Genomic DNA, 12,384 nt, shown 5'->3' with positions numbered 1-12,384 from the left:
CCCCCTTCCAAAACTCAAGTACCCTCGGCCAATTTTCAGGAACTTGATAAGCCCATTTGAAAATTGGTAACCCCATTTTGATACTTGATAACCCCAATCCCAGAGACTTGAAAACCTCCTTCCAACACTCCAGTACCCTCAGCCAATTTTCAAGGACTTGATAAGCCCATTCAGAAATTGGTAACCCCATTTTTTATACTAGATAACCCCAATCCTAGAGACTTGAAACCCCCCTTTCAAAACTCTAGTACCCTTAGCCAATTTTCAGGGACATGATCACCCCATTCGGAAATTGGTAATCCCATTTTTTATACTAGATAACCCCAATCCTAGAGACTTGAAAACCCTCTTCCAAAACTCTAGTACCCTCGGCCAATTTTCAAGCATTTGATAAGCCCATTCGAAAATTGGTAACCCTACTTTTGAGAATTACTAACCCTCTTCCAGAGATTTGATAAACCCCTTCTGCTACAAAACCCCTGCCTATAACAACTCATCTAATGGCATTACAATTCTGCTAATGATAGAAATAACAAAAGAAATGGATGTTGTTTTCATTAAATGTGCTTCATGTATTACATCCTAATTTGTGTATTAAAAAAATAATAATAAGTAAATCGAAAAAATGTGCAGCCATCCATTCATGTATTTCATCAACTTTTTCTTATACAACCACTTGTCTTCCAAAAAAGTGAGTGAAGCCATCAATGCATTATCTCCAGAACTCACCCTAAAATACAAATCGCTTAAACCCTAAACAAGATAAATCAGAAAAAAAGTAATGAAAAATAGTGCAGAACCCTACAAAAAAAGAAAGAAAAACAAAACCTAAATACAAAGAGATAAATGGTAAGAACTCAACGTTCAAGTTTTCAAGATTTGCCAGCAGCAATGGTGGCTGAACAAGGAGGAAGATGACTAGTAGGGTAAAAAATAAATAAAAAAGGTGATAATGGAAAAGTAAAAGAAGAAGAAAGAAGGAAAAAATAAGGTCAAAAGGTGTTGTAAATGCTAAAGGGTATTTCCGTCCAGCTTTTACTGACAAGACCTCTTTTGTCCCTCGTTGATAATTTTTGAAAAGCATGGATCTGTTGATAATTTTGCCTAATGTTTGTCCCCCATTGGTAATCGTTCCTCAAGCAAATCCTCAAGCAAATCCCCTGAAAAACACTAGACTATATGGGCTAAGTTGTATAAAGAAATACAATTACCCCGTACAAAATCAATGCAGTCCAGTAGTCCACTACAAGAGAATTAGAGAAGTGATGTACAAAAAAACTCAATGGGGTCCAGGACGAGAGAAGTGATGTACAAAGTACAAACTCAATGGGGTCCACGACGAGAGAAATGATAGATAAGAGACAGATTAGAAGTCCCATACTCCTATGTCAAGTTGCGCCCATCAATATAGTATGGTGTCACTTCTAGGCTTCATACAGCTGTCTTAAGACAAAATTCATCCGTTGTGTTCGAAAGAGAAAAAAACTTGGCTACGCAAGGCGTTAAAATAAACAACGTTGCGTAGCCAGTTAGGTATCTGCGACCTTGCCGTCCGACCTTTTGGCAAAACAGAATAAATCGGAGGAAGGTAGTATATACACAACTCTCCACCTTTTCAAACTTCCAATGTGGGACTATTTGCACTTTTACTATGTAAAAGTGCTTCTTTTCCAAAACACTTTAGAAAATCATTGTCCAAAATACTAGATTTTAACCAAAATATTAGATTATGAAAATCAAAATCTAATAATACATAAAGTAAATCACTAAATCCTGCAAGGTGGGAGTGCACCACTTCACAATCCCTCCTGTCCACAAGTCATTTACCAAAAACTAAGGCTCATCCTACCATCCTTATCCCTCTTTCTTTCATTGTCTTCCTTCCTAGAAATTCTGGAAGAGATTTTCTCCTCATTTATTTTGCCCTTTATCCCAACCTTCTCCTAGAAAAAACGGCAGTGTTTGATTTTCTGCCATTTCTTGGAGTATTGAGGTTGGTGCATAGATACATTCTTTGAAATTTTAAACCATACTTTTTTTTGGTCCCCAGGGAAATGATTTTAGCACTCCACTATTTTGATAGGTGGGGAAACTTCTTTTCTTTTATGCTCTGTTTGGTTGCCGGGTTTTTTTTGTTCCCGGGAGTTAAGTGGGAGAAAAAAATACCCTGGGAGATAGGTGGGAAAAAAAAAGTCCTGGAAGTATCCTGGTAAAATAAAAATCCCATGTTTGGTTATGTGGGAGAAAAAAATACCCTGGGAGATATGGTGGGAGAAAAAAAAACCTTTGTTTGGTTGCTTGAACTGTTGGGTAGAAAAAAATTCTTCTCAAGCTTATTTTTGGTTCCTGAGTTTATTTTTGTTCCTGGGGTTATCTTGGGATGGGATGAAAAGGCAATCATTACAAAAGTGGGATTAAAAAATTCACCCCACAAGTAATCATTACAAGAGTGGGATTAAAATAAACCTAGTGCTAAAAGGCAACCAAACATGGGATGGAACCAAAATTTAACTTACTCTCCCACAAAACTCCCAGGCACAAAAAAAAAACCCGGCAACCAAACAGAGTTAGTGTTTAATATATTATCTAAACAAAGAAGATGATAGGTACAATCCAACAAAGTCGTTGAGGGAGAGGCTCTCTATCATCACGACCCTAGCTCAACTAGCAGTTATTTCATTTTCTTGCAAAGGTGTTGTTGAAGAGGGGATCTGACCCAAAAAAGAGAGGGAGAGATGGATGGTAGAGGTGAAGTGTGGAAAGCCCATAGTGCCATGGCTTTGGTTCAATTCTTTAATGGGGGATACCACGTTATAACTAAGGTGGCTCTCAACGTTGGCATGAACCAGGTCGTCTTCTGCGTATTTCGTGACATTTTAGCTCTTTCCATCCTAGCCCCCATTGCATACTTCACTGAGAGGTCTCTCTCTCTCTCTCTCTCTCTCTCTCTCTCTCTCTCTCTATTGCTTTTCTTATTTGTATATATATCTCTCAATAGTCATCAATCTTTTTAGCAACAGATTTCATGCTTTTATTTTGGTCAACTTCTCTTCCCTTTCTGTGAATATTTGTGCATGTATCTGTATATAACACAGCAGAGGAGAGAGATCATACAATTTCTCAGTCAATCTATTAATACCCATCACATAATTTATTTTCAGGGCTTTTGATTCTTTGTTGGTGCTTTAATTTTATCTTGTGTCCACTGTCTTTCATTAAATTTACTGCTGAAATGACTCCAACAAACTTTCTAATTGCTTCTTTTGAAAAGTGCTCAATCTATACATCCTCCAAGAAATTTCCTTTTTTTTTTCCTGTCACATAGTTTTCAGCCTCTTCTACATGCATCATTCTAAACTGTCTATGCTATGGAATTTTTTAGCACCTTACCAATTTAACTTACAATGCTTTTCTAGCTTCTCTTCTGCTCTTTCTTTTTTTTCTTTTGGTAATTGATGTTACTTGTTTAGCTATAATAATAATAATTATTATCTGATCCACTGTTTAATGTACACCACTGTGTATCATATGATTCTTCTTTTTGTGGCAGAAGGGTACGCCCCCCAATATCTCTACGCCTCCTCGGGTCATTCTTCTTTCTTGGACTCACTGGGTTAGGCCAAATTCTAATCATTTCAACCCTGTCCTTTACATTATTTTCTATATAGTGATTAGCACATAGTATATGTCTTATGAAGCACCCTACATGGTTTCAGTGCTTAATTAAAGGGATTTATGTGTAGGATATTTGGAAACCAGCTTTTATTTCTTATTGGTCTTAGCTACACCAATCCCACTTATGCTGCAGCCATACAACCTGCAATACCAGTCTTTACATTTCTCTTGGCCACAATAATGGGGTGAGGGCCTGCTGTGTCTGTTCATCTCTGATTTTGTAGAGATCATTACTTTTGTACTACTTAAGCTCTGTATTCGTTTAAGATCACGATAACCGATAATGAGGCCAAAACCAATATAATTTTGAGTCCAATAATTGGTTTTGGACTCACCATCGGTTATCATAATCTTAAACGAATTGGGCCCTTATTGTTTCCGTGCCTGACATTATCCTGTAAAATTCATCCATGCAGTACTGAAACAGTGGATTTGCTCAGAATTGAAGGACGAGCAAAGGTCGGAGGCACACTTGTTTGTGTTTCTGGCGCTGTATTAATGGTTTTGTACAAGGGTCCACCCGTACTTGGGATCAGTGACATCAATCTCATGGCTCAAAGTGAGATAATTGCCAAGTCTCAACCAGAGCTAGCTGGATGGCTAGTATCTGGCCTCATGGAGTTAGGGCTTGAACATTGGCATATCGGTATGCTGTGCTTAATAGGAAACTGTATGTGCATGGCGGCTTACCTGGCTTTTCAGGTATTGTAGTTCATGTCCTTTAGCTTTGTCTTCTTTATGTATCTTTTTGGGTGGTATTTCCTTGCTTATGCCACGTTAAGTAAAGGTTGCTGAACTGTGAGCTGCTAATATGTTTAATAACTTAATGGGATTTAGGCCCTGTTTCTTTTGGATTTTGAGAACCGATTGTGACTCCAAAACTGATTATTGGACTCAAATTTATGCTGAGGACCTGTTTGCTTTGGATTTTGAGAGCCGATTGTGAATCCAAAACTGATCATTGGACTCAAAATTAAACTTCAAAACTAAATCGGAAGTTATTTTTAGGGTCAATGCCTTCATAGTGCAATCTATTAAATAGAACGAACAGTCAAATGAACTCCTTAATTGCCAAGCATGTCTTGAGCAAGCTCATGATGGGACTTTCTTGGCTCTACTGCTGAACCTGTTGGAGAGTCCTTTTTTATTTTTCTTTGATGGGGTTCCCTTTGAACAGAAACATAGAGATGATTCTGAAATCTGGATGCATTATAACACTGTGTGCAAATGTTTTGGTGGATAAGCTCACCAAGACAGGTGTCTCCAGATCTGGATTGTAGGTTGGGCAAGTGCTGCCCGATATTTTTTTGTAGTTTATTTTTCTTTAAAAAAAAAAGGGCAGCAAAGTGCACGAGGCTTCCTCCATTGCGGGGTCTGGGGAGGGCTAGATGTATGCAGCCTTACCCCTGCTTTGCAGAGAGGCTGTTTCTGTGAATCGAACCCATGACCACTAGGTCACAATGGAGCAACCTTACCGTTGCGCCAAGGCTCGCCCTCTTACTTTATTTTTCTGTTATTAGTAAAATTTGTAAATTTCATTAAAAAAAAAGAATTTTTTAATGCTGTAGTCTTTTCAAACTTCTTGAATTCATGAGTATGCATCCACACAGTAATTCTGGATTTCTGTTTGGTAGGAACGCATCTGCATATCAAATTCTATCTTGATCGACATATGGGCACGAATACGGCCTTATATATAAATATTCATTTCCTCTCTCTCTCTCTCTCTCTCTCTCTATATATATATATATATATATATATATATATATATATATATATATATATGAAATTCTTTTGAAAACATGCTTCAAACTTTATTGTCTTTCTAGCACTAGGCTTTGAACAAATGAACAAAGTGTATGATTTTGTGTGGTACACTATAGGTCTATTTTTAGCTATCGATGGATCATTGAAATGCATAATGGGAGATCTATGCTTCAGTAGGCCCGCTGTTAAGTTATTTGTAAAGAAAAGTGAGGTAGGGAAAGGAGCATGGATTGCTTGGAAAGTAGGATAACTTAGTATTTCAGGGTTTCTTATTGTGCTCATGAACTCGGGCCTCATTTGCTTAAATGATCTTCATGGTGCAGACTCTATGAAAAACCAAATTAAGGCATGCCTATCCACAATAGAAAAGCTCAGGAGTTAGTTAAAGGATGTCATGGGTGAATATTCTCTGTGGCTACAATAGCAAAGGCTCAAACATACATCCTAACCCTTGGCGAAGTCAGTTATATATGTCATGAGTAAGGTATGTAGTTTGGACCACTTTGCATCCCCATCCGTTGTACTACATAATATTATCAAGTGAGATGAGGCACTCTACCAGAACAGGGTGAGAGATCCCCTGAACAACAAACTTCTTAGAAGTGCCCATAGGCGGCTCTTTCCTAATGGGACATGTGTGAAGAAAAACTTTACATCTTTGAAGCAAGAAAGCATGGTCGATTTTCATTGTATATCAAACTGAGAATGTCTCTCCATGCTTCTTTTCCATAAAAGTAAGGCCACCCAAACCTTCTTCCTTCTCAGTATGCTTGGGTATCATTGTTTCATGGAATCTACAGTTGCACTTGCATACAAACACAAACTGGCTTCACCATTTTTAGTGACATCCCGTTACATGAAGTTGTATTAGAGGAAAATTATTAAAGTTAGACAAATGAGAGGGATGTAGCTATTTTGGAAGACCATTAAAAAAAGTTATTTTGGAAGTACATCAACGATTAGAAGGGGGGAGAAGACGAAGTTCAAAGAAATACTTCACTTTTCTGTACTATATCAGCCAAAGCAATAAATAACTGGTGATTACAGCTCTTTGTTTTGTATTAAATCTGCATTGTAGGTATCACCACTTGTCCAAGAAAATTCCACATCACTTGATATTAAATTTTATGTTACTTTGACTATTCCCTGTCCATCTTTAGCCTGGAAAGACTTCACTTTGTTTGGGAATTTCAGCTGGTGTAATACGTAGTGGCATATTTGCAGGGGTGAAAATATATTGCATCTATGTAGGATTTAGTTGAATAGAACTAATGCTGGTAGATGTTTCAAATAATGTTGTCCAATAATTGCAGGCTCCACTTTTGACCAAGTATCCAGCCAGCTTATCATTGACAGCATACTCCTACTTCTTTGGTGCTCTATTGATAGTATCAACGGGGTTCTTTGCAACAAATATGTATACAGACTGGAACTTGACTCGGTCAGAGATAGTCGCAGTTTTATATGCTGTAAGCTCCTATTTACTTTTCTGCTTACCAGATGTCATGGTTTAAAAGCTCGGCCAAGTTAAGTCACTCTCAAAAAGTCTGATTTAACTTCCCAAATCAGACATTGCGTAGTTTTGACCAGAGTAGATTCTAAGACAAATCTTCCCTTGCTTAAGAATCAACTAGGTTCAGTTTACCTTGATGTATACAATATTTGTGCCTTTCCCTTTTGACAACTCGGTTAAAGTTGTAATTTTGTTATTCAACAGCATAGTATTGACTTTATTCAAAAAAAAAAAAAAACAGTATAGTATTCACTTATGTGTAATATCTGTTTTATACAGTGTAATATGCTTTTAATAATGTCAATCCATACTCTTGGTTTTGACTATCTACCTATCAATCTAATATAATTTACTGGATGTATCATATCACCATGCTTCCAAGCTCTATCATGCACGTGGGGCCCACCTTGATATAAACTGGTGGTGCTCACTTTGGTTTGGCCATAGCTCAAAATTAAACCATTTTAACCATGTCTTCTATATTTTTTAGCCTCGTCTTATGTTTCTTAAATATATACTTAGGATCACCCAATCATAAAGATTTTGGGCATATAACGATCTAAGGTGAGGTTTACAACACGAATGGTTTAGATAAGTCATGGTTGGCGGTTGGCCCTATATACCTGATAAAAACTAGGAAGCATGGTACACACACACCATGCTTGGAATGGTCTATGTGCCGATACGATTGGTGCGTTGAGTGGGCCCAACAGTCATGCCAGAGAGGCCCACAGACATGCCATTTATGTCAGTGCCCCAACACGGTTGGCCCGTTGGGATAGCATCTCTTTCTCTCTCTACACACGCACGCGCGCACACACACACACAGATATATATATATATATATATATATATATATATATATATATATATATATATATTCATTTCAACTATGTTTGCATCTTACTTTGGCGCTTTTGAACTATCTCATTCTGCCTCTCCATATTCAACAAGAAGTGAAAACTCTACTTATTTTCCAGGGAATCATTGCATCTGCTCTTAACTATGGACTGTCGACATGGTCCAATAAGATCTTAGGGCCTGCATTGGTGGCATTGTATAATCCACTTCAACCTGCTGCATCTGCTATTCTGTCAACACTATTTCTTGGGAGCACTATTTATCTGGGGAGGTTTTACTCAAACTCTCATCATACCATTTTTCTGCTTGGAATTATTTTCATTGTTTGTTTACCATCCAAACATCTTCCCAATCCACACCACTACTATTCTTTGCCTATGCATGGTCTGATTTGTTGATGTTTCTGGTTAATACCTGAAGAAACAGTATGAATTGGATTGAATTCTTTCTTGGGTAATTTTTTTTGAATGATTGCTTTCTTATGTATTGTGCACTAATTGTTAACGTTTATTACTTATCAAAAGGAAAAGATAAACATTTTCCTATCTCAAATCTTGTTGCATAAACTATTTAAGCATTCAATACTTTGGGAAGGATGATTCTGTTGCAATTTGCACAACATAACTCGATTACCAATACGTTGCTTCATGGACACAACTTTATTTAACTCTATATATTTTTTTTCAACAAAAGGTGTTGCACATGCAACCCTACACTACCATGTTTAATATTGCACAAATCCACCTTGTCTTTTCTGTTTTAAATAACTGTCAAAGGTTATTACAGTTCCCAAAAAATATGTTTTGCGCGCGCGCACTTTGGATTTTCAGTTTATGAGGGGACGTATAAACATTCTTTTTTGGTTATTTTAGGCCACGTTGTGAGGCCAGCCATGCTGTACGGCTCAGAATGTTGGGCCACCAAGAAGCAGCATGTGCATAAGATGAGTGTGGCGGAGATGCAAATGCTTAGATAGATGCCACACAAGGTTAGATAGAATTAAAAATGAAGACATCCGTAAAATGGTGGGGGTGGCACCAATTGAGGAGAAGATGAGAGAGCACCACTTAAGATGGTTTGGGCATATCCAACGTAGGCCTTTGGATGCTCCATTGAGAAGATGTGATTCGTGCCAAGTTGATGGAGTAAAAAGAGGTAGGGGCAGACCGAAAACAACTTGGGTAGAAACATTGAGGAAAGACTTGATGGCTAGGAATATAACAGAGAACATGACCTTGGATAGGAGAGAATGGAAGAAAATGATCCATGTAGACAAACCCAACTGGCTAGTGGTAGGATTGGATTTAGTCAATCTGAGCCGGGTAGATTCTTTCACCTTCTTCATGAAAATTTTCTAAGGATTCATTAGCCGACCCCAACTAGTTTGGGACAAAGGCTTAGTTGAGTTGAGTTGAGTTTAGGGCACGTTGTTTAGTGCCTTGATTTTTTTATTTTTTTTGAAAGTAACTGATTTTATTCCATATGTGAAAATGTACAGTCAGGGACAAGCGGTCCCCTAATCATTACATGACTACATTCATATTCAAAGATGAGCATTATGCTCTTGGGGAAAGATTTCTACAAAGCCCCCAAGATTTCCGAACATATTATGTTGTGTCCGGTAAATCAACCCCTGCTTTCGCCAGACCATCCTCCATTGAATTAGTGCCTTGATTTATGGGACATGAAGAGGGGATATATAGTATTGATTTTTCCAGAACTATTTTTGTTTAGTATCCCATGACACTCTAGATCTTTATCATCATTCAGTGAAGAGGGACTTCCTCTATTTTTTGCTGTAGAATAAGAGGTCTGCACATGTTAAAAGTTGTAGTGGTTGCATTGCTTCCTGTAGATGGGTACTCTCATAAAGAGGGAGTTACCTTATTTACTGTTAAAAAAAGGGAAGGGGGGGGAGGGAGGGGGGGGGGGGGGGGTGTGGTGTGGGAATCTGACCACAAACTACCTGACCTCCATGTAGATAATAACGAGGAAGTAAGCTACCATGTCTGACACCCTACCTCCATATGGATATATTTTTTTGAGCAAGTAAATATATCACCTCCATGTGGATTTGGAACTTGAAAGGATGAGTCTCATCGAAATTGAAAATGGAACTCCATGAGGTTTGGACATTTTATCTTTTCTCAAAGGATGAATCTGAAGGAGTCACACTCCCACCAGTAAGTACTTCCAAATTAGAGAAAAGCTTAAAGAAGGCAGTATTGTGGATAGTAATTGTTGTTTTTTTGAAAGGTAAATAGATAGTAATTGTTTTTGTGCAGTGCCAACTTCTCTTTACTATGCACCTCCATCTCTCGTCCTCACCTACTTGCCTAAGAATCACCTTTACTATGATGGCCAAAGTTAAAGCTTTAGGGGACCATGAGGGAGTTTGGTTCATTAGGAGTTAGCAAGGTTGTATTTGTCAGCTCAAACCTCTTTCCACCACCACCACACTGTTCAGTCAACTTACAGGCCTGTTTCAGGTCTCCTGCTTAATGCCGACACACACTCAAACTAATACACACTTGTGGTTTGCCCATGCAAAACATATTTCTTCGTGTTTTCTCGGCTGGGTGAATGGAAATCCTCATCTCACAAGCCTTTTCATAGTGATGCAGAACCTTGCGCTCTTTGGAATCCAAAATCTGATACTAGAATGACCTCCTGGGCTTCCATTAAATTCTCACCTAATTAAGTAATGATGCCATTTTGCTTGTAAATTAATAATCAAGCCGGATTGGTACTTGTTTCATTCATTTTCTATGTATTTTGGCTGATTTTCTACACTCCACTAACATAAGATTGTGCTATTTTCACATTGAAACAGTATTACTGGAGGGCTTTTTATTATTGCTGGTCTATACCTGGTCACTTGGGCACGCTATAGAGAGAGAAAAGCAGTTGCTGGTATCACTTATGTGACTCAAGATTCAGAACCTCTTCTTCGTGAAGATCAGAGCCCTTCATCATAGAGAAGACATGTTTTCCCGAGGCCCTTGGTGCCATTACCTAGGCCTTGAGTTGGGGCACATGAATCATGATATGTTCTGCTCCATAAATTTGTTGTCATTACATTATGTATATAGAAAAAAGATTAGCTACTTGCAAGGGGCCTTTTTTGGGGTATGATTCTTGCTGTTCAGAAGTACTATAGGTACTGATCTTTTTTTCTTTCTTCAGAGGCCTACTTCTTTTGGATTTTGAGAACCGATTGTGACACTAAGACCGATTATTTGAACTCCTCAAAATCCAAAACAAAAAGGGCCTAAATCTTTATTAGATCCTACAAATGCTAGTCAGGATTGATTTATAGGGAAGAAAAAATCTTCATACATCATCGACCATCCCCATTAGCATGCTAGTGAGCTGTTGTAAATCTGGTGGTCCTCCACTACATTAACCCAATGATCATAAGGGAGGAGTTGACATCGACGAAATCGCAAAACCGGTAAAAAAACATTCAATAAGCAAATGGATGTGCTTTGCAAGTTTAATGTTTTGGTAAACCCAACAAATCTTTAATTAGTAAACTCTGATCTTTGCATTACAAATATTTAACATTTCATAAAGTTTTGGAGATGAAAATTAATTTATTCCAAGTCAAACTCAAAAATTAACTCTAAAACAATCATTTATTCTTGAGGGTTGCTAGCAAAACGTGAATCCCGTTTGGAGAAAGAAAAAAAGGGAAGCCTCTCGTGACACGTACCTAATAAGACAAAGGAGGAGGAGGCGCGTATCCCAACAAAAGCAAAAAATCACTTTGAAATTGAGATAATTATCGGTGAATCTTCATCATCGTTTTTATTTTCTAAACAGGAACCCGTTTTAGAAGTGTTTTCCTATATTCTATGAAGGTTTTGCAATAAAAATAGGGAAATGATTTCAGCACAACTATGTTTTGATATATGCGCTCATGTATCTTGTCTTTTAGCATTTAATTGTCACGTAAGTGCTTCTTGGGAACCGTAAAAACCCTTTTATAGCTCTTAAAATATTAAAAGACGAGAAACATGATCGTCTTGTATCAAAACATGATTGTGTTAAATCATTTCCCTAAAAATAATACCCTGTGAATAAGGGTGATGATATTTTCATCCCCCCCTACATTACTTGCACCCTCCTGAAGATGAGAAAAGTTGCCCACTTTTCTCATCAGGGGGACCGTGCATGTAATGCAGGGGGGAATGAAAATACCATCTCCCGTGAATAAACATGGAACATTAAGGCCTCTCTAGAAGCTCTCACGCTTTGCGAGAATGACTCTTTCCGTAGCGCTGTCCTGCTAAACCCTGACCTACCAAAAATATGTCAAAACATGATTGCTTCATAATGGCCTATCACTGGATTACACACGCAATAAGGATTTTTTTTATAACATGTGAAAATATATGGCCTACCAAATAACATTATCACTTTTAAAAATTGCTTACTTGTGATAGAGGTATTTATGTATCTTTGTGATTGAAAGGGTAGGAATAATCTCCCCAACAATTCTTGTGACTTAAAAAAACCACTTAAATATAGAAATAAAGGGTTGCAGTTCGCCATTCATGTTGGTA

The 12,384-nt window shown here is 37.8% G+C and overlaps 1 protein-coding gene across 2 annotated transcripts; it reads left to right on the top strand.

Moving 5' to 3' along the window:
• Positions 1 to 1,771: 1,771 nt before the first annotated feature.
• Positions 1,772 to 10,948, top strand: LOC143884801 (WAT1-related protein At4g19185-like). Of its 2 annotated transcripts, XM_077388593.1 has the most exons (8): positions 1,772 to 1,993; positions 2,607 to 2,920; positions 3,551 to 3,613; positions 3,744 to 3,860; positions 4,092 to 4,377; positions 6,756 to 6,911; positions 7,936 to 8,087; positions 10,650 to 10,948. In XM_077388593.1, exons 2-8 carry the CDS (start codon positions 2,736 to 2,738, stop codon positions 10,792 to 10,794), a joined length of 1,104 nt encoding a protein of 367 aa, XP_077244708.1. In that variant the 5' UTR covers positions 1,772 to 1,993; positions 2,607 to 2,735; the 3' UTR covers positions 10,795 to 10,948. The 2 variants fall into 2 exon arrangements, with proteins under 2 accessions (XP_077244708.1, XP_077244707.1); XM_077388592.1 differs by lacking the exon at positions 1,772 to 1,993 and having other exon boundaries at positions 2,574 to 2,920.
• Positions 10,949 to 12,384: the final 1,436 nt, after the last annotated feature.

This window comes from Tasmannia lanceolata, unplaced genomic scaffold, assembly GCF_043159265.1.
Source record: "Tasmannia lanceolata isolate RefF3 unplaced genomic scaffold, GAP_Taslan_0.1 ptg000008l, whole genome shotgun sequence".
Lineage (NCBI taxonomy): Eukaryota > Viridiplantae > Streptophyta > Magnoliopsida > Canellales > Winteraceae > Tasmannia > Tasmannia lanceolata.
Note: the sequence above shows the minus strand (reverse complement) of the source record. Positions and strands in the feature narration are given on the sequence as shown.